The sequence below is a fragment of the Hirundo rustica genome, chromosome 6 (assembly GCF_015227805.2).
Source record: "Hirundo rustica isolate bHirRus1 chromosome 6, bHirRus1.pri.v3, whole genome shotgun sequence".
NCBI classification, from domain to species: domain Eukaryota; kingdom Metazoa; phylum Chordata; class Aves; order Passeriformes; family Hirundinidae; genus Hirundo; species Hirundo rustica.
Window position 1 is genome coordinate 16,656,239 of NC_053455.1, and position 22,773 is coordinate 16,679,011.

A 22,773-nucleotide genomic window follows, 5' to 3' on the forward strand; every position below is an offset into this window, starting at 1 on the left:
AAATGCAGGATTCTTCTAATTGTGCCCCTATGCAGTGAGTTAATATCCAAGGAGATTTATTATCTTTTTTCTTTTTTCCTTTTTCCATTATGTACAACCATCCCTTTTAGTGTCATGTGTAGCTTCATATTTGTGGAGAAACTCTCATCTTGTTGACTTGGGCAGTACTTCTCTTCCTATCCAAACTTTGTTCCATTCCTTGGTGCACTTCTTCAGCTGATGTGTCCAGACACTTGAAGAAAAAGATGCATGGAGAAGTAAATTTTCTGTTTCTGAAATGACTTTCTGTGTGCTAATGTACATCCTGTTGCAGTCTTTACAGATAGGCTGTGCAGGCAGTTGTTGGGTTGGGTTCTGATACCACTTCCAGCATGGTGATGTCTGTGAGGTGTGAGAAGCCTTTCACTGTTATGTCAGTCATAGTAGTAGTGGTAGTCTCATTGCAATCCTTTAAATTTCAGTCTTGAAACAGTTTCATAACTACAGAGAGCATCCCTGGTGAAAGGGACTCCAAAAATGGTCATTCAGGTTTCTGGAAGTGGGTGCTGAGTAGAATAATTGATGTTTTGGGACTTATGCTTCTGAAAGCAAGTTGAAGGAAATGTTGGAATGACAACTTTCATCCTGGAGAAACTGTACTTCATCTCTACTAGAGTGTCAAAGTGCTGCACCTGCTCAAGGGGTGTTATTAGAAAATGGCAGAAACAGGCTCTTCAGCTTGCTTTTCTTGTGGTATGATTTCAGAGATGGACTGAGTGCTGCAACTGAGGCTCTTGGAGCAAAACCATTGCCGTGTGGCAACATTGGGACGAGCACTTTCTGGGAATTGTTAATCTTTTCTTATAGCTTTGAAGATTTGTTATTCTTATTTTTTAATTAAGGGTAATTTTACTTCTTGCTTTATAGGGAGTAATTGTGAGAGAGTTTGTCTCAAGTGTCCTATCTTACTTATGTGTGTTATGCAGCATCCTTTAACTGTCTTGTGGGATGGCTTCTTTCCTCATTATAATGTAGAAAGGATGAGGTGGGTCTTATTTTGCAGTTATCATATGCTTATTTGTGGTGTAATTTTCTCCTTTTACTATGAAAATAATATTATGATAACCATCAATGCTATTTTTTTTAGGATAAGGCCATTAAGCATCCTGAGTGGAAATAAAAATGGAATTAAGTGGAGAGTGCAAAATTACAGCTCACATTGAAACAAGTACACAATAATTCAAACTAGATAGCACTCAGCTTTTTATTGTGTAGCCTTGTGAAAGTGGAAGGGCTTTTACTAATGTTATTGATTGTGAGTTTATGGTACAGTTTAGATTAAGGGATTGAGTTTTAAGACTTGATCTATTTTAGGATCGCAGCCAGCACTGCAGATCTTTGGCATGTTACTGGAGATGCAGCATTTCTCTGGGTTCCGCTCTTCGTATTCAGTTCCAAGAATATGGCAGAATTAAGTGACTGTTTTACTTTCTAGAAGGGTGTTTAGTTGAAAAGCCTTCTGCTGACACTCTTAAAGGATATGAGATGGTAAAACCTTTCTGGAGTGGAAGATCCAAATTGGTGGATCTTAAAGTGAAAACCTTCCCACCCTGAGTTCAGCATTTGCTTAACTGGTGTCCAGAGAATTTCTGTGTCCTGACTCTATTCAGTGATGTTCACACGTTCATTAAAAGATGGATACTCTAGCCCTGGTCTCTTTAGAATAGTCTGTGACTTCTAATGTCCCTGGCAGGAAAGACAATGTTTTGAACCTGTGTACGTTGGAGTACCATTTTCAGTACTTGTTAAGAGTAATATGTACTATTAAATTGCTTGAGGACAGTTTACTTTCTGTGACACAACATACCCTAATTGTATAGACACTAACTCAGTCTAGGTTTGCCTTACCTGCTATAACTCCTATTGGCACATGAGGCTTTCTTACTGCTGTCTTAAGCAGTGACTGTGATGTAATCTAGCAGGAGTATTTGTTCTGTTTGCAGTCAGAAGTGGTACCGCAAGCTTCAGTTTAGCTGCTGTGGTGCATATTGACTCATTTGCTGCTTGATGCTGCATCCTTACTTGTGCTTATGAAGCTGCTCAGTAAAGTGGATTGGGGACCTGAACTTGGATGTGAATTATCAGACTTAGTTACTTTTTTGTCTTGCTCCTTTTTAGACTGGATCATTTCAGTGAGGGCTTTTGCTGAATGGTCTGCAGCCACATTGATGCAAATGGATGCATAATATTACGATAGGGATGAAAGATGGAAAAATTGGCAACTGCTTAAGGCTCTCTTATGGGAGCTTAGGAAAAAAAAAAAGGCAATAAACAGTAAACCCACCCTGCACAGCCTCTTTTTTTAAACACAGTTCTTTACATCCCTGCTTAGAAAAATGTATGTTAGACAAAATAAGTACTCAAAGGGGTATAGATTTGTTTAAACATAGAACCTTCTGCTTCTAGACTGTGCAACAAATGACATGACTTTGTAGTAGCTTAGATTTTTCCATACTTTTAGGTTATGTAGATTTAAGGTCGTGTCTACTTGATATTAATAGAGAGTCTTTAACAATCCTGTATTTAATGTATGAACAGTTGTTGGAGCTCTGTTTGTCATCCCAAACACCATATAATCCAAAAAAATTGAGAGTATTCAAGGTCCTAAGGCTAAGGGGTAGCCTGTTTGCTGTCTGTAACTATGTGATTGGAGATTACAGACAAAGTGGAACTGAACTCTTCTCAGAGGTGCCCAATGGTACACTGGAAGGTGGTGTATACAGACTAGATGGGCTTCAGTTACTATTCTGTGATTTTACACCTTCAAGTTACACTGATGGCAGCAAGAAAATTGCCTTTCCTTGCTTTTCAAGTTGAATACAGTATGAAATTGGGATGTCTTCTTAGAGCTGCTTATTTTATTTAATTTATCTACTAACTTGGTTTTACTGAGACTGTAGTAAGATACCAGAGATGTTTTGGTGTACTATGTATCTGATGTGATTTTTTTTTTTTTTTTTTTTCCACTTCAGCAAATTTGACAGGCCATGCAGAGAAAGTTGGCATTGAAAACTTTGAGCTCCTGAAAGTTCTTGGAACAGGGGGTAAGATGCACTATTTTTAAGTTAAATGTTGGAATCATTACTCATATGTATGATTTTGTTTTCTAGCTGAGGTTTCAGTAATTGGAACATTCTTTAGGGAGATAGCACTTTTGTATTGCATAGCATATATTTTCAATTTTTTTTCACAGATATCATGCAAAATTGGAGTTCGCATGCTCTAGCACAGCACTTTCGAAGATAAGCTTTTTTGAAAAAAGAAAACATATGTTTGAAAATTTTGTGACAATTTAATATAGTTTGTGAAAAAAACTGCCTTAAAATGATCTTGATAATTATGTTAAATTTTCAAAGTGTGTTTGGGAAAAAAACAGTGATTTTAATACATTATTTAATAAGATGCTCCATTTTTTAACTAATGCATTTTAGGGTTGCTATTGGCTCCATAACTTTCTGTCCTAGTCAGATCCTAGTATTTTTTGAGATGAATAATGTTCATCATTGTATTGTGGATTTCAACACAATGTTGAAGATTTTTAGGATGTTGTAGGATTACTGATGATAATGAAAAAAAACCCTTTGTTTCTCTTTTGTTAAAGGGATGCACAGCCCCATATAGAGGGCTGTGTCTATAATGTCTTTTATTCTTTCTCGGGTGTTTACGCTTTTATCTTTTTTGGTCAGTATTAAGTTAGATGCATTGTTGAGTAGACTGGAATAATCATGAACATGGACTATCATCAAGGTCTGCAGGAGTCTTTTGATAGTTAAATGATATTAAATTCTTGGGTGTTACCAGCTGTTAATGGCTGGCAGTGAGGCTGTAATTCCTTAAGATATCACTGAAAAGAGCAAAAGATTTTGATTCTCGCTTTCAGCTGTCATATAGATTACTTTACAAATTAAGCTGTTAAATCACCTGACAGGATATTTTTCTGTTTCTGAAGTAAGTTTTTTAAAGTTTAAATTTAACGTGCCAAAAAATTTAAACCTTGCTGTTAAATTTCAATAGTTAGAGGTAGATAAAAGGAAGCTTTAATATTCATAGATAAATGTTGCATATGCCTTGGTAGAAGCAATCATGATTTTCTGAAATGGTCAGTGTGGATCTGAGTAGAGCTGACAAAAATGAAATTATAAGCAATTATGTATTTATGTGAGGATGTCTTTCTCTCCTGCTCATGGGAACATTGGCTGGATTTGTAAAGTTTTAAAATTTTGTCTGTTACTTTTGCCATTGCTCTGAGATCATGCTGATATTACAACTATTGCATTTGGGGTACAAAGTAAGTTGGTGGTTTTCATAAGGGTCAGCGTTCAAGTTCAGACTAGTACTAGCCTGACCTCCTCTTGTCTCTAGGCAGTACCTCTGGAATAGCTTGTCTTGCTGTTAAACTGTTGTCAGTCATTCATTGCTACCTCCCATGGCTTCTTTTCTTCAGGAACCAATTGGCCAAATTTTTCTTGGCCTGGAATATTTGTAACCGTAGCAAGTAATTGTTAGGCTTGCAATGCAAAGCTATTCTATTCACTCAGGTAAACAGGATAATTTTTGAGGGATCCCTTTCAGAAAAGGCTGCTTCAGTGGGTTGACAATGGGATTGACGCTGTATGTGTGTGTCAGAAGTAAAAAAATTGCGTCAGCATGCCTGTCTGACTTCATCTTGCTCTAGTAGTCTTGCTGCTCCAGAAATGTCTCTTGTCTAAGCAGATCTTGAAGTATATCAAAAACTGACTAAAATATTCCAGCAAGCTTTAGGAATCCAAGGACTCCTTGAGTGTCTTGGTATTTGTAGGAAGAGTAGTTGGCATTTCTTGTTGTAGTGTGGGTTTTTTGGGGGGGGGGTTGGTGTTTATTTGGGTTTTTTGTTTGTTTGTTTTTGGTTTGGGTTTTTTTTTTGTTTGTTTTTTCCACTGTTTTGATATGCAATTTTGATCATAACCTGAGGTTTTTGCTTCAGAAATCTAGACCATCAGGGCAGTCAAGTAGCTTTGTTCAGTCTCAAGTCTATGATAGCTAAGACTCATGCACTAGATGTATCAGAGGTTGCTGTTACTAATTAGTGGATGGCATTAAGTGCCAATGACCTGATCTAGTTCTCTTTGCTTTTGGGTAAGTGACCATCTGTCAGTTGGCAATGTTTCCTGTCACATGGAATTGCTGAAAACAGGATTCCCAAGAGGTTGGACCTTGAAGAGGTCCCTTAATTGCTTGGCCCAAGACACAGTCAGTTATGCCTTCATCACCCCTGGTGGTGGTTCATTCTTAAAAGCCTCCAATAGCAAAGATTCTGCAACCTTCCTAAGATGTTCTTGCTGGTGAAGCTTAATTTCCTAACTTGAGAAACATTCTAGTCATTGCTATAAGCAAATAGACAAAAGCTATCTTTACTCTGGCAGTGAAAGCTTTATCCTGGTGTGAGCTTTCAGGTAGTTGTCATGGGTTGGCACAGTTTGGTTTTTTAGTTATGGAGGATGTGGAATGTTTTTCCCTGTCAGGACCTTGGAATTGCTTTGGAAAGGAGAGGGACGTATCAGAAGACTAGTTGAGGATATTGATATCCATTTTGACCACTGAGCCCGTCAAACGCGACTTTGGGAGGTATCCATATAAAAACTCTGATTTCCTGCAGGTCAGCCCTTTCCTTTTTTGGCCAGAGAGAAAGGTAACATCGTACGGCAGCTGGGGGTCGGCCGGGGCTGGGCTGAGCCGGGCCCAGAGGAGCGGCCCTGGCCGGGCTGTGCCTCCGGGCCCATCGGCTGCCAGCAAGGGGGGCCGGGCAGGCTCTGCCAGCCGGGCCCTGATACCAGCTACGGGCCTGGCTGGGCCCTGCCCCGATTTACACTGAGGGGTGGGCAAAAAAGGCATTTCTGATCCTGCCTGGTTTTTTGATTCTGGACTGCCTGGGTGCTCTGATCTCTGATATTTCTGCGTGAGTTCTCCCCACCCACCCCCCACCCCTCTCACCAGTGTGGCCTTGAACATCTAACACCATGAGCTGCAGCAAGAGAGACAAAGACTCTGGGCAGATTTTACACTTTCCTGGCAACATGAAGCTTCCACGGCCTAACCCTTCCCTGAGAGGGAAAAGAAAGGGACAGAGTGAACATAGAGAAGAAACAATATGGTGTCAGTGGAGTGAAAGGACTATTGGGACAAGGGTTGAGGAGTTTGCCATTCTATTTTAGGCTGGACTTCTTATTGAGCCATGGAAATGAATTCTGTATTTAGATTATCACTTTAAATCATGGGAAAGATATGCATTTGGGGAGATGATTGTTTAGATTTGTGTGTGGATTTGAGCAAAGGTGTTTGTGATGGACTAAGTGATATTAATTCTATAAGATGCTTGAACAGAGCTGGAGATGAGAAGCCCTCTTCACCAGTGAAGAAGTGACAAGATATCTCTGTTCCTTGAGATGAAGAATCCTTTGCCTTTGGAGTTACGCATCTTTAAAAGATGACACCCCAGTATGCAGAGTCTAAGACCCATGACCCATAAGCAACTTGGGAACCTGAATGGGAGGGTCACAAAGGCAGGTTTCTCCAGGCGGTTGTTTTTGGGACAGTTAAAACCCACAAGAGAACTGTTCTTAGTTGTCAGTGGGATCCATGACCCTAAGAGAGACTCGTCTCCTAAAGATTGGTGAAAGACTTGTTTTTAAATGGTGAAACTGACTGAAAATCACAGTTTTTGTCTGTTTATGTTGTTTTGTAAGAAAGTTAACAGTTTGCAGGGGGAGGGAAGAGTGTTTTTGGACTTTCATTGTTTTGTTTTCGGTTTTTTCCCCAACTTTCTTTTTTTCATTCTTTTAGTGTGTGTTAATAAAACTATTCATTTATTTTTAAACCTCGGCCTGCTTTGCTTTTCTCCTAATCTTTCTTGCACAAAAAGAGAATAAACACTAGGACCACTGCACTAAATTTGGCAACCAGAATTTGGCAAACTTGAAGCCACTGCGTTAACTAGTGTTGCTGCCCGGTTTATTGAATTAAAACAGTAATAGTAGTATTGATAGTACTGTAATATAACTAAAGGTAAAAAGATCTGTGATGCTGTTTTAAAATGCTTCACTGTGGAGTTATGCAGCATGCAGTGTTTTCAAGCCAATACTTAACTGAGCTACAGTAATGCAAGGGAGAATGTACTGAAACCTCACAGTTACGTTAAGTGATGACTGTAGATGCTGTTTAAACTAATTACAGTATTTTAAGTATATTCTGCCATGAAGCAACTGGAATAACTATAGAAGATACTTAAAACATGTTAAATTAAATGGTACCTTGATTAAGGATATGTAATTGTGATAGTTTCTTACAGACGCAGTTGTGATTCTTTTCAGGTAAAATCAGTGAGGGTTTATTTAAATCTTCATTTATAAACTTTGTTTTAAAGGTGCAGACATTTAGATTATTAGAAACAGTATCTGTGTGTGCTGATTTTTCTCTTGTGGAAGCCATTTTTTGTCATAACTTTTTTCATGCTACAGCTTAACATAACTTCCTACTTACTATTTTCTTTAATTTGAGCTGCTTTCTTACTTTTTTTGTCTGTTTTCTTCTAATATATACACTCAATTGGAATCATGCTTGTTTCATTTTGGTTTTTGGTATTAAAATTCTATCATACTCTATGCTTTCTTCTTTTGACCTGAGTCTCAGTGGAAAGACAAGGAAGCAGAAGTCTAGTTGGATGCTTTTACATTGCTTTAAGGGGGTAGTAATAGAATAAACTTATCCATTGAAGAAATCAGTAGTAATTTACATCAGTAGAATGAAATACATGACAGTGTGCCACTGTTAATGAAGCTGTTAAGAGTGTACTTGTTGCTTGGGGAACAAGCTATTACTGGCTTGACTTCTGGCTGGCCTGTGTTCTGCTCTGTAGACACTTTTTGAAATTGGATAAGTCCTTTTCTTTTTCTGTTACTACACAGCCTTGCTAATATGGAATTTTCAGATTTCCTGTCCCGTTCATGTTTTCAGCTAGTCCCTCCTATCTAGTTAAAGCTTTTCTCCCTGTGAGAAACAAGAGAACAAAGAAAACTAGAGCCTATTCTATAGAAGAAGGTTACTTTTCAGCAAAGTAATCTAATTTCTTCCCAAATCCAGGAAAGGAACAAGAGGAGAAGGTGGCTGTGTTGATTTATGCACGCCCACTTGGCTTATTTGCTTCATTCTTTGAAAATGTGTTTTTAAAATAACAAAACACTGTAGAGTACATTCTGGTTCATACATTTTTCTACCAATGGATTATTTATTTTTTTACTGAACTTTGATAAATGCCACTTTTGTTCACTCTTTCAACTGTGGTTAAAAAGAGACCATACAATTGGTTCTTGAGCATGTGCACTTATAATCCATTCTACCTTTTGAACTACAGTCCACTAATGAAGACAAACAATTATGAGAAACAAGAATCTAACTACCATCTATGAGGGAATGTTTTATATGTGCTCTTCTGGATTTAAGTGCTTATGTGGGAAGGATATTCACCTTATATGTGGAAGAGCCTTAGAATCTGAAGGATTTATTCATATGAAGGGAAGAAAATTAGTGGGATGAATGTCAGATTTAAATAACCGTCTCAAAAATCTTGTTATACAAGAATATATAGTAAGTTTCATCTCAGAGGTCAGAAAATATTCTGCTAAAGTTAAGACTGTGAAATGAAGTTAGTTCTTTCAAAGCACATTGAAGAAAATATAAAATATTCTCTCATAAAAGGAGGAAAAAGAAAGAAATGGGAATACTGTGCTCAGAAGAGTGAGACAAAATTAGTGAGTGCCTAAAAATAATTCCAAACTCCAATTACATATTTTACTTCAGTTTCTGCTGAGGACAGCTAGAATGTATACTGAGTGGTAGGTGAGATGGCTAATTGGAGACAGGGCTTGGAAATGGAAAATTAGTTTTCTGCATGAAGAACAGACTGAAAAGAGGGGACTGTGTTCAATCTAAGAACCTGGACAAATTTGTCCTTTTCATACATCAGAGAATTCTGAAAAAGTCTGTACATTAAATTTGAGATAATAGCAAAGATTCTTTTTGGAACTAATGTCAGAGAGAACAGCAAAACGGTCTTACATTTAAGAAGGAAAGGAGAAAATAAGATGATAATCCCGGGTGGCTCTTAGTTGTTCTGACTTCACCAAACTTCAGAGGTGTGCAGTACCTTTAAAACAATTTTTGAGGAAAATTATTTACCTTAATTTTTCATAATTAAAAATTAATGGCATTTATATCCAGTGGTAGATTGTCTTGCATTTGAGAGCTGCCTTCTAAAAACTGATATGCTTTAAAAATAATAATTTTTTAAAAAGTTAGGCATCTATTGTCTACCATAACTATTTACTGTAATAGCATTTACTTAAAAGAAAGGTAAAAAAGCAAAAAAGAAATAAAACCAAGTACCTTTTAAGATGCAACTTACCCTCTCCTGTCAGTTTCTCCCTTTCATATTAATCATCACTCACTTCTTTAATGGGAGAGGGAATTTATTCTTGGAGTAAGTAATAACGTTGAAAAAATTCCATTAATGATTCTTACCTGTCTGAAATCTAAGGAAAGATGACAGAGAATGTCTTGTTTTTGACAGTTTGGTCATAGACAATAAATTGGAAACATTTAGAATGCTATTATTTGACATTTGTTAAGGTTTCTGTTTGGCTTTTCCCCCCCCATTTTTAGCTGCTAGAGCTATATGCTTTTCTAGCTTTGCCACATCCCAATTCATATGGACTGATTCTAGCACAGTGAGAGTTCTGCCTCCAAATTGCAGAGCAAAGATGTCATTAAGCTTATATCGTGCAAAAATACAAAGACATTTATTCAAATCCTTAAATATTTTGTACCTCTGAGCCTTTTCTGTTGTAGTCTCAAGATTATTCTTACACTGGCAGTAAAAAAAAGTGCTCTAAGAAAGAGGTGTAGCTTATATTAGCACTTGAAAAGATAAATTTAAAAAAGCTTATCTGGTAGCGTGTGTAAAGTTTTGATCAATTTAGGAGTCCACAGAAACTATCCAGTGTGCTATAAACAATAAGAATTGTGCTCCTTTTTCTCTGTAAGAATCAGATGGTGTAGTGCATATTTTTAACTCATTGTTTTTCCAGCAGATGTGTATTTTAGAATACTCTAGTGACCTGCTGAATTGTTACTTAGAATGATGATATGTATTACTATGACTATGAATACTTACATATATAATTATGTCTAAGTATACTTATATGTACAGTTATATATACTTACGAAGTATTACTATGAATTTGTATTAATGGAAAGGGCATTAGTAAATGGGAAGTTTTAGCACCCAATTATATTTTTCTATCTCACAAATTGAGTGCAAATTTGGTATAAATTACTGGTGTCAAATCTCTTAGTCATCAAAGGCTGATAACCATTCTTTAAATTTTTATTTTATTTCTCTTATGACCTATGAGGTCAGTCTAACGAAGTTTGTGTTTGTGTATGTATTGTATAGTCTTTTAGTTTTTCTATAACTTAATGTATTTTCAATGAATTTGGATATTTGGGGCATATATTGCTGGCTGAATATTTCTGCTTTGGCAGTAGATGAGATGTGCATGAGATTTTATGAGAATGAACATTAAAATGTTGCTGTTTGAGAAATTAAAAAAGCTTTACTGAAGTACAGTTGTCAGATAAGAGTATTGCAATTAGCTTGTGTGCTCTTTCCATGCTGCCACTCAAATAAATTGCTTTTGCAGTGTTGTCTTTTAAGTAGATTTCTTGTGGTGATATCAGAGATTCTGGTGTTGAATATATTATGAGTCATTTGATTAAAATAGTACTACTTAAGATTTATTCTCATAAAAAATGCTGAGAATCGTCATCGTTCTGTCAGTCCTTTTCAGATTCCTGAAGAAACAATTTGTACCATGGCACAGCTCTATGTTGCAAAGTCTTTTATGGCAACAGGAGTGTAGTTTCTAGAGATTCTTACAGCTATTACTAACCAGATAATTTTCTCTGATTCTACATGTAAAGCTGTAGTAGCTACTGCATTCTCTCACTTAAGATGCATTTTTATATGTTTCTGTAAGATATGATTAAAGATACAGGTAGCCAAGTCTTACAATCATGAGGCTTTTGTTAATTTGAAGTTAGCTTAATGTTCTCCAACATTTCTGCTAAAATTACTGTTCCCTGGTGATGAGTAACTGCTGACCATTCAGTCTGGCTTACGTATGCTCGAGATCTCATAACTAAGAGGTTGGAGAATGCAACACAAAATGCAAAATTTTGAGAGACTGTCCTGCATATCTCACAAAATAGAAAGTGTCACCTATTCTGACTTGAATTGCCATTCTTGAGAGATATGTTTTGAAAGCTTATTTTATGAAAGCTCTTTTTGTAGAGAATGAGTCCTGTTACAGAAGGGCAGCATGATTCCTTAGGGTGCAATGAGTCAGGTAAATAATTTTTAAAAAGAATTTTCAGTATATGGGCAGTATTAGTTTTGTATCCTCACTGAAGTAGAACTCAGATATAGGAAAAAAGCTCACATGTCATTTGGTAGTTAAAAACTCTCTATTACCCATCTGGAAAAATTCCAGAAAGAAATCTGGAATTACACATGATGCTTACTGGGAGCTCTGTATGCTATAGCATTTTTAAAGGCCCACTAAAATTGAGTGTCTCACATCAGGACAGTATACACTTGTCCAGTGTATTTTCAGGTTTGAGATATTTGAGCATTCTCTTTGAGAAAGTAGTGTGAAGGTAATTTCAAGGTTTGGACAGCACAATGAGCTGGTTAGTTCTTCTGTTTCAAGCTGCCTTAAGGAGAGGCTTACAATGATGGTTTTCTTAGTGAGCTTGTAGCAGCCTACAGTTTGGGGTCTGCCTGAACCAGGGATTCTCTTCAGAGCTTTGCAACATTTGCTATGCTTTCCTTTCCATCAGGGATTTATGTAATCTTTTTTAATTCATCTACGTTTTTGACAGCTGCAGTATCATGTAACAGTAAGTCCGCAGCTTAACTGCATATTTTGTTTGTGTGCTTTGCATAGTTTTTAATGCTGATAAGCCTAATGATTTAATTTGTTGTCTTAGTTATTTTGTTTCTAAAAATAATGAATTTTTTTTCTTTATCGATGTTCTTATAGTTTTTTTTTTTTTTCCAACTCTCTATAATCTTCTAAAGTACTCTATTTTTTCAGGCTAAATGAAACATTTAGAGAAGTTCATTTATCCTTTCCTAATGTTTTATACTTTTATACTTTTTTTTTCTGATGGGATCAGGATAGTTGGGGACAGAAGACAGAAGGTAACAAAATAGTGTGCTTTATTCAAGACAGGAGCACACAAAGATTTCTACCATAGCATAAGGGGTTTCTGGGTTTGTGTTGAAGGTGTGGGTACATTTGTGTCATTTCTTCACTTCACTATTTTCCTTGAAGTTTCTAACATTCTATTTGGGGCTGTCTTTGGTAACTTCAGGTATTTTCCTCTCCTCAGTTCTAACACTATGTGCTATGATGACACTTCACGTGGATTACATGTTTACTATTTGAGATTTTCTCTGCCATTTTAGTTTTTCAGCTACTTAGTATTTTGATACGGTGGTAGAGTTTTCAGCAGTCAGCTTCAATTTCTGTTGCATTGGATGATTTACTAAACCAAGCAAATTTTTTTCCTCACTGTTCATGTGTGACTGAATCACACAGGATGAATTCTTGTGGTGACTTGCTTTTTCTGAAAAAGCTGAATATTTGTTTTTAACCTTTTAGCTTTTTGTCTTCTAATAGCTGTTAATTTGTTAGAGGATTCCCCCCCTTTGCACCCATAACTTTTTAGTGTTTTAAAGACCTTTTTTGTAAGGGAACTTAAATACCTTAATATAAATAAGTCAGCCATTTCACAGTTCCTTTCTCATGATTCTTTGAGCAATAACTATTGCCATCTACAAAGTAACACTCATTCTTTCACGTAATGTTCTGTTGTGTCTAGTACAGAATCACAGGATGGTTGGGGTTGGAAGGGACCTCTTGGAGGCCGCCTAGTCCAGCCCATCTGCTAAAGCAGGTTAATCCAGAACATGATGCACGGAATTGCGTGCAAGTGGGTTTTGAATAGCTCCAGAGCTGGAGACTCCACAGCCTTGTTCCAGTGTTCTGTCACCCTCAAAGAAGTTTGTCCTCATATTCTTATAGAACTTCATGTTTTTCAGTTTGTGCGGGTTGCCTCTTACCCTGTTGCTGAGCACTATTGAAAGGAGTGTGGCCCCATCCTCTTGATCCCTGGCCATAAGATACTTGTACGCACTGATGAGATCCCCTCTCAGTCTTCTCCAGGCTAAAGAGGAGAAGAAATAGGCTTCTTCTTATTTCACATAAGAAATGCTCCCATTCTCTAATCATCTTTGTATCTCATTCTTCATAGAAGAATGCTAGATTGTTCAAGCATGATTTCCCTTTGATAAATCCATGTTTTCTGATAACCTTCTTTTCTTCCACATGCATATATATGATATCCAGGGTAAGTTGTTCCATCACCTTTCCAGGGGGAAGGTGAGGCTGCTTGACCTTTGGATTCCTGGATATTCTTTCCTGCCCGTTTGGAGGACTGGTGTGGTATTGCTCTTCTTCAATACCCAGGAACCTTTCCTGTTCTCCATGACTTTTCAAAGATGATGGAGAGTGGTCTAGCAGTAATATCTGCTAAATCCCTCAGCACTTGGGGGTGAGTCCCTCCAGGGCTTATGAATTTGTGGGTGTCAGGTTGGCCTAATCCTACCTTCATCCAGGGGAAAGCCCCCAGGGCCTGGAATTCCTGAGGGCCAGCCTTAGCAGTAAGAAGGAGAGGTGTTCAGTAACTGCTTTCTCTGTACCTTTTGTCACCAGGGCACCAGCTTCATTGGGCTGTGGGCCCACATTTTCCTAAGTCTTCCTTTTCCTGCTGATAGCCTTGAAGAAACCCCTCTTGTCCTTCATATCGCTTACCAGATTTAATTCCAAGTGGACCTTTGCTTTCCTTGACACGTACCTACCATACTCTGACAATATTCCTCTATTCTTCCCAAGTGGCCTGACCCATTTCCCGTATTCTGTAAACTTCCTTATTATGTCTGAGTTTTGCCAGAAGTTCCTTGCCCATCCATTCAGCTCTCCAGCCCCCCTTTGCTTAATGTCTTACTCACAGAGTTGTCCTGATCTTAAGCATAGAGGAAGTGCTACTTGAATATTAACCATCTCTTTTGGACCCGCCCTGCCTTCTAAAGACCTATATGAGATTGCTCCAAGTAGGCCCTTGAAGATGCCAGACTTATTTTTCCTAATGTCCAGGGCTATATTCCTACTTATTGCCATGCTTCTTCCATGCAGAATCCTGAACTCCACCATGTCATGGACATTGAAGTTAAGGCTGCCTCCAGCCCTCTCATCTCCAACCAGTCCTTTTTTGTTTCTCAATACAGGGTCCAGCAGCACATCTCTCCTTGTGGGCTTCCCCACCATCTGTGGCAAAGTTATCAGTGCTCTTCAGGAACCTCCTGGGCTCCTGTGTGCCAAGCTGTGATGTCTTTCCAGCAGCTGTCATGGTGGTTATGAGAATTGTGGGCCTGTAATGGTGACAGCTACTTCCTGCTGTCTGTGGAAGGCCTCTTCTACTTCCTCTTACTAATCAGGTGGCCTGTTGTAAACACCCATAATAGTAACACTCATTTTAGCCTATCCCTTAATTCTTACCTGTAAACTCTTGGCTCCTTCTTCATCTACCCCTAGGCAAAGCTTGATACATTTTGGTTGCTGTCTTACATAAAGAGTGCTCCACCACCTTGCCTTTCTGGCCTCTTTCCTAAAAAGTATGTAACCATCCATGACAGTATTCCAGTTATGCAAGTTATCCCGCCGTATCTCTGTAATTGCAGTGAGATCATGGCCCAGCAACTGCATGCTAATTCTAACCTTTACTGTTTCTACAGGTTTGCCTGGTACAAATATCAAATTTATTTGTGTAGAATTCCCAGGAGTCCTTTTAAGTCCAGTATGAGAGCTTCAGAAAGCTCCTATGTATAAAATACTGATGGGAAGAATTCATTGGCTTTTCTATGGGTTTTTGTAACTTCAGTGCTATAAAACCAGTAATGAAAGTATATGAGTTGTGCAAATATGAGGAGACTATTTTGAGAACAAAAAAATAACATCTCTTGCTCGTAACTCTTGCTTAATTCTAGGTATGGATGCTTTAGGATATTAGAAAGGATGAAATCACCAGCTTTTAAAATTGTTTTTAAATACTGAAGTGGTTCAGTTGCTTTTCCCACTCTTGCAGTGTTCAGTTACAAAGCTCATTTGTTTGAAATTTTGCTCAGAAAAGGTCTATCTGAAAGAAGAAAAGTGTTTTAGTGGATTTTTAGCCTGGGTGATTACTGTCTGCCATAATAATGAGTAATTGAAAGTAATAATGGCATTTTAGCCAGATCTGTAGTACAAGTGGGTAACTTGTGGGTTTTGTCTCTTTTTTCCTTCTTTTCTATTTTTTTTTTGTTTTTTTTTTTTTCCTCCCCAATTTTTAAGCCTACGGAAAAGTATTCCTAGTGCGGAAAGTAAGCGGCCACGACGCTGGAAAACTGTATGCCATGAAAGTACTGAAGAAAGCAACAATAGTTCAAAAAGCCAAAACAACTGAGCACACCAGGACAGAACGACAAGTCTTGGAGCATATTAGGCAATCACCATTTTTGGTCACATTACATTATGCCTTCCAGACAGATACAAAGCTTCATCTCATTTTAGGTGAGTACTCTTCAGGATTCAAGTTCTAATAAAGAAAAAAGAGCCCTTTTATCTCAGTGTTTTGTAAGGTGTTGTTTTTTTTTTTTTTTTTTTTTTTTTTAATGTGGTCTAAAGTACTCTGTGTTTGGAGATTGCATGAGAAAGCATAGGGCATAAAATACTGTTCATCTTCAACAGAATCTGTGTTTGTGGTTTTCCTGTTTGAGCTTCAGTGTGCTACTCTGACTTGGAGGGGTAGTGGTTATCTGTGACTTATATGCAGCAAAAAATGTGTATGAATATTCATCAATGACCTGGAAGAATTTGCTGTATTAAACATTTTGTTATGAGATAATTTGATCTTTGAGTATTGAGATACCTGCATGTTTTAATTTTGGGTGTGAAGAGACTATCCAAAATCACACCTCTCTGTGGTGAAAGTAGAGCTTGTTCATAAGGTTTGATACTACTCTTAATTTTAGAAATATTTCTACTGTTCAGATTAGCAGCAAATTTAGTGTTTGGTGTATGAGGTATACTTGCAAGAAAGTTTCCAGCAAATTTTAAAACCTTCTTACTTAGAGTATTTTAAAAGAATTGTAAAATGAATGATTAATTTAAGGCTTGAGTCATAATAAAGTTCACTAGTGAAATGTTTGAGGAAGTAAATTGTCCTTTAATTGAAGTGCAAGTCTTGCATTCCTTTTTATCCATAACTTCAAATTTTTAATCTTTGTGAGCAGTCTGATTTACATCAAATTAACAAAATTTTATTAACGTTAAATGAATCTACACCTCTAGCTGTCAATTCTTAGAAAGGTGTTCTATGCACATACCTTAGTTTCATATACTACAGTGAAATAAATACGTAGAATTGAAATGGAGCATATACTAGACTCCTTTTGAAAATGAGAGTTGAAAATTGTAATATAGCTTCTTGCAAATTCCTCTGACTAGGGCATTAAAGAAATACATAAGATTGTCACAAATAAGTAGTTAGAAATATATTGATAGCTTTGTGATTCCTTAATACTAACTGTTAATAATTAACGTTTTGAAATTTTTATCGGATTTAAAGTTATTGACTAATTATTTGGAAAAAAGTGAAATACTAAATAAGATAAATTGTGAATATTTATTATAAATATTACAGAAACATTCTTTAACTCCAGGTATTTTTTTGTTAAAATGCACCTTATATCCCATTAGAAATATATATTAAAAAAAAAAGAGGGGAAACCCAAATGAAAAAATCCTCTCAGACCTGAGATAGATGTAGCCTAAACATAGTAGGGTGAAGTTTAGGTGATCAGCATAATTAAAAGGCCATAAAAGCCTCTTGTATGAAAGAAAATTAAAAGCTTGATACAACATTCTCAGAAGAGTCAAAAAGGAGCAAGCCCAGTAGTTCTGAAGAGTGCTGTGTAGCAGACAGTGCAGATGGGGCACGTGTCCACCATAATGCAATATTGAGGTGATGTTTGAAGCAATAATTTCATAACTAAGATATAATTACAGCCTTTTGTCTTGGTTTTTTTCTTTTTCATAAGTTCTACATGCATTATCAGCATATCTGTTGGGGCCAGAAAGGCCCTTTTTTCCTTCATTTTCAACAGAAAATAAGAATAATTTGTTAAAAAATGTCTTTTATTGACCTTCTGTAACAGTGAAAATTTCTCATCCTTAACATGATGTAAAGCTACTCTATAAATCAACTGGGCTTCACACCCTCCCTAAGGGGAAGAAACCCAAGCTGCTTGTTAAAAGTTTTTCATATCTTACATAGTAAGTCTGTGTAAATCACTTCAATTTAGTTTTGGAATTTAAGTGTTTTAGAGGCTTCTGGATTTTGGGGAAACCAGTATCTGTCTTGTTTTTGTACTCAGTTGAATTTGGTATGTGAGCTACCTGCCATTTTAGTTTTTAGAGGTTTTAAAGTTGGAGCCTCAGTGCAATATTTAGTACAGTTCTTCATGCTGTCAGATTACAAAGCTATATGAATTTAGACTGAATCAAGTACAGACCTGCAGCTGCATTTCTGCCACATTTCCAGAAAACAAAGTTGGGAGTTAATTCCAGTTTTTATGCTGGCTTCAAACTATATGGCACAAACAAAGTGTTGTATCCATGTGAGTAACATCAATTCTATACAGAACTTGTCACACAAGGTTAACTGTCTAATAATTTTAAAAATAGCTAAATAATCTGAAAAGTCAGGTGGAGTTTATACTGAAGTAACCAGGATTTTTTTTCCATTGTGTCAGTGATGCATTTGATCTCGCACCAACAATTTGAAGGCTGATTGTTTCATTGGGCTGTAGTTAGTGTTACAACCTGGATAGAATTAAGCTTCTTGTGCCACTCCTGTGGTAGCTTTGGTTTGGATCTGTCACAGTCCTTAGCAAGTCCTTCAATAGCAATTCAATGCTTAGTTTGTACTAAGTTAGCAGTTCTAGCTAAAAATATTTTAAAAATTTGTTTCTGTTACCTTTATCTACATGCTAAAGTGTTTTTTTAGAAAAAGGAAGTCATTGTACCATGTGAGTTATTTATACTTCATTAAATCATTTTCATTTTCTTACTGGTTTAGATAAATAATCATCATGTTGTTTGATTCGGCTAATACTCCTTTTCAAAGAGAGAACTGGAGAACTGAAAAGTGGAGAGAGATCAGAATGTGTGTAATTTGTATATTTGCTTTCTCCTTCAAACCATTAACTCAAAATAGGATCGGACCCTGTTCATGGATTTACATTTTATACCAATAAATCTATATAAACAATATTCAGTAAGATTTTGTGGGGTGTGTTCCCTGTTCTGTGTATGTAGACCTCAAATACAGTAATGGGGCTGTGAGGTGGCAAATCAATGGCTGCAATGTACACTGCTATCATAAACAGCTCTACATCTAAAATATGTTTGTGTTACAGTGGAGCTCTGTTGTAATTTTTTTTCCCTTACCCTTACTGTGGGAAAATCCTTGTGTCATAGCCTGCAAAGAATGAAATTGTGGTTTCCATGAGGGAGTGTATGTGGAAATAATCTCCTGCAGTAAGTTTTGCCATTAAGGTTTCCCTTGTTACGGGAAATTTTGTAGTTATCCATCGTTATCCATACATATACCTGTATTCTGAATTGATTTTCTTTGTGACAGTCTGTCTTGTTGCTCACCAGAGAATTTCATAAGAGTCTACAAGGGTTCTATTTGTAGATATCATTTGTACTTCTTTCTCTTCATATTCCTAAATAACTAAAAGACTCATTTTGTGAGAAAGCTCATCTTTATAATTTAGGAATAGTTGAGGCTTGTTTTATGGTTTTGCTGCTTATTCAAAAGTGGTTCTTGTACTTCCTTCACTCCTCTAAGAAAGAAATTAAATATTGTATAGCATGATGAAATACTAGTGAATTGCAATTAAGGAAAAGCGTCTGATAGTAGAATGTGTTACTAAATAGCTTCCAAAGTACCTAATAATAGTCCAATAAGAAAATAAAATTGTCAGAAAGTGAAATTATAAGGTTCTGTGTTCTATTTTTTAGACTATATAAATGGAGGAGAATTGTTTACTCATCTTTCACACAGAGAGAGATTCTCAGAAAATGAGGTGCAAATTTACATTGGAGAAATCGTTTTGGCACTTGAACATCTCCACAAGGTAAAATAACTTCATTCTGGTGCTGATTTTGAAGACTTACAGTTGTTTTCTTTTTCTATCATATATACTAAGGAGAACTGTTGTTTTAGATTGTTTTAAATTGAAAGTAACTTTATCTAGCAATGGGATATTAGTTGCATAATTAGAAATAATCCCTTATGAAGTATCCCTCCTTGTGCACCATATTAAGGCCACAAATTTTTGTCTGCAGGGTGAGGAGTAGTGTTATTGACAAATGATTTGTTAGTTTTTAGTAATCCTTGTGAAATAGTGTGTGTCCCTAAAACGAATTTGTAGTGAACATGAACAAGTTTTGGGTTGTATTGTTCAGTTACCCTTATTTCTGCACAACTGAATAGTAGAATTCTAGCACAACTGTAGACATAAAAAGTGTTACAGTTCTCAGAAGTAATAAGCAGATTTGTAGACTATTACAAAGCATGCATGTATGTATGGTCTATGTCTAGGCCACATAACAGAAGTATCCATTTTCTTTCTCAGTGAAAGCAGAACTGAGTTTTGCCCTCAACAGCAAGTATTTTGTCACTTATAGATTCAAGTGATATACAGTATGTCCTTTAAATTTTAAGACATTAATGCACAGTGTACATTCTGAGGATTTTTATGTAATTTCAAATTTATTTCTTCAAAGGCTTTTAAAAATTGTCTTCTTTGGGGTGCAACTTTCATGTGTCAGATTACCTTAATAATGTGAATTTTGGTGACTTTATATTTAAAAAGATTCAGCAACGCCTTCTTGATGTGGTTACACTGTTTGGAAATACTTTTTCTTATATCCTGTTTACAGCTGGGGATTATATATCGGGATATAAAACTTGAGAATATTCTCCTCGATTCTGATGGCCATGTGGTGCTGACAGACTTTGGTCTAAGTAAGGAGTTTCTTACTGATGAGGTGAGTATTTGGCTCTCCAATAAGTGTGGACAGAATTGTGCAAGATGACAAAGTCTCATTGAAATCCTAAGCACATTTGAGAAGGGTGGAAAACCTGCATTCCAGACTTCTACATCATAGAACAAAATCCAATTGTCTGTGTTACTAGGTTTTGAGGTTTCAGTTTATTGGGCTTAGGCCTGCCAGTGTTGTCATACATCTTTTTTCTAGTTTTCCCCGAAAAGCTTTCATACTTTCTTCTGCTGCCCTTGATATTGAAAGGTAAAAGACCTGCTTAAGTCTGAAAAGTCACTTATTTTCAGATGCTTTTTAAAAAAAAAGCTTGACTGTGCTAATTCTTTGCAATGACTAGGCAAATGGTATGCTATGACTCTTCTTTATGCTAATAATAATTAATGTATTATTATCTTGTCTTTTTCTCATGTCTTTGTGTCACTTCTAATAAGCTTAATTGTAAGCTTTTGGGATAAAAGCTTATCTCTTACTAAGTAAGTGTATAGTACCTCACACAGTGATGTCTGACTATTGATGTTAGCTGTTAATTATTTGTAAGGTACAGTTCTACCTCCAAATAGATCTTTTAGATTTCAGAGTCAAAACTGCAGAATTTTATTTCTGAGAAAATTTTAAAATGGATGTTTTTTTGCTTTCACATTAGCTATCACAGGTATTGGAATCTGGGACTGCATATCTAAAAGTCTTTGTTAGAAGCAGCAGAAGGATTTTCTAAAAATAGGTAGCTGGGAGTTTCCTCTAGAATATTTGCATTTCAAATGGAGTCTGGTAGGATTTAGGAGGACCATTTTAAAAGATACTAAATTTTACTTTCTTAAGCAGGGAAGTAGTAGAGATAATCTCAGTATATTCCTTCTAAGTTATAGCATGAAGCCAAGGGGAGGCTCAACTGGTATGAGAAGGGATTAGCAGCAGATTGCCACACCAGTGCCAGAGTAAGTACATAGAGACGCAGTTTTCATCTGGAAAGAACGATAGTAAAAGGTGTGGCTAGGGAGAGTGGGACCTGTTAGAGCTGCGAGAAGAATTGTGGTAGGCACAAGAGGCAAAGTCAAGACTGGTATTACTGCACGGAGGGGTGAGAAAAGGAACAGTACCCCAGCCTCTGAACCAAAGTTGAATGCAGCCTAGATCTTCACTCTGTTAAGAATGTCTAATGAATCAGAACCCTAAAGTCTCAAACCAGTTTTTTTTTTTTTTAAGAAGTATATCTCCTCTGTGCTCAGCTTTGGCGCATCATTTACAAGTGGTGCCAGGAAAGGAGAGGACTTGGATAGGCATCAGAGATACCTGTTTGCTTTATCCACACTCTGAATTGGATTCCTCTTTCTCCAGTCATTAAATAAAGCCATCTTGCTCCTTGGTCATTTAATACTGGTTCTTCTGACTCTAATCCATTCTATTTTCAGTATACATCTTAAAATGTGTTCATTTAACTATATTTTTTTCTTTTATTCTCTTTCACATTTTATATTTATCTTCCCTGTAAAATCTCAATATTTCTTATGTTTCTTTTAACAAAAGAAGTAATTGCAATTGTGTTGTTTGCTTTCAAAATCCAAGAAATTGTCTGCATTTGACTAAGTTTTCATGTCTGCTATTGTAATTTAGCTACAAAACTTAAACATGATTCAAATTACTGATACACACACAGAAATTGACGTTTCATATTGTATTTTCTGTAGATAATTGAGCTACTGCTAAAGCACTTAAAATTCATTACAATAGATACTTAACTTACACTTCTGAACCAATGTCCTTATAACAGGTAGAATTTACCTGTAAAGCTGTTTTAATGCTCACTAGGGTAGCACTTTTAAATAAAATTACACAACTGTGTAAGTCAGATAAAGGTGTAGCATTTGCAGTTTAGTCAGAGCAGTGTATTTTACTTTCTCTCCCTTTCTTCACATGTCTTTCCTCATCCACCTGCTTCATGCAAGAATTTTGCCATTAAAATGCATACTTAAGTGAGTGGAATTTATTCTAGTAACCCCCTCTTTGGACTGATCATTTGAAACAAGTTATATTTAGGTTATTGAAAATGTATAAAAATTATCATAGTAGAGATATGTGCTATATTTAAAGTTCCTATTAGAGAGAAATACTTCACCATGTTTTTATGAATTTTGGATAGTTTCGGAGTTAGTAATGCTTGCTAAAAAACATTCAATGTTTTCATTCTCTGCTATAATTTGATGACTGTTAAAGATTTCCATGTACCTGGGCACCTAATGAATCAAACAGGACTACAATAATTACAGCAGATTGGCTGTTCTACAGTGGAGTGGTGGGAAGCTGCTTTTCCTTAAGCACTGTTTGAGTGAAAGGAAACAAGTGCCTGTTACTTGCAAGAAACCAGAAACCTATTGATTTCTGCCATGCAACTGCTGAAGCATGTATG

The 22,773-nt window shown here is 36.5% G+C and overlaps 1 protein-coding gene across 2 annotated transcripts in view; it reads left to right on the top strand.

The window, feature by feature from the left end:
• Nucleotides 1–22,773, top strand: part of RPS6KA5 (ribosomal protein S6 kinase A5) — a 73,220-nt gene that overhangs the window by 8,133 nt on the left and 42,314 nt on the right. Inside the window, exons 2-5 of one of the 2 annotated variants that reach the window (XM_040067049.2) lie at nucleotides 3,012–3,083; nucleotides 15,585–15,803; nucleotides 19,323–19,438; nucleotides 20,247–20,354. In XM_040067049.2, coding sequence (XP_039922983.1) covers nucleotides 3,012–3,083; nucleotides 15,585–15,803; nucleotides 19,323–19,438; nucleotides 20,247–20,354 — 515 coding nt within the window. Of the gene's footprint in view, nucleotides 1–3,011; nucleotides 3,084–15,584; nucleotides 15,804–19,322; nucleotides 19,439–20,246; nucleotides 20,355–22,773 lie in introns of those variants that run through there. The other variant, XM_040067050.2, reaches the window with a different exon arrangement.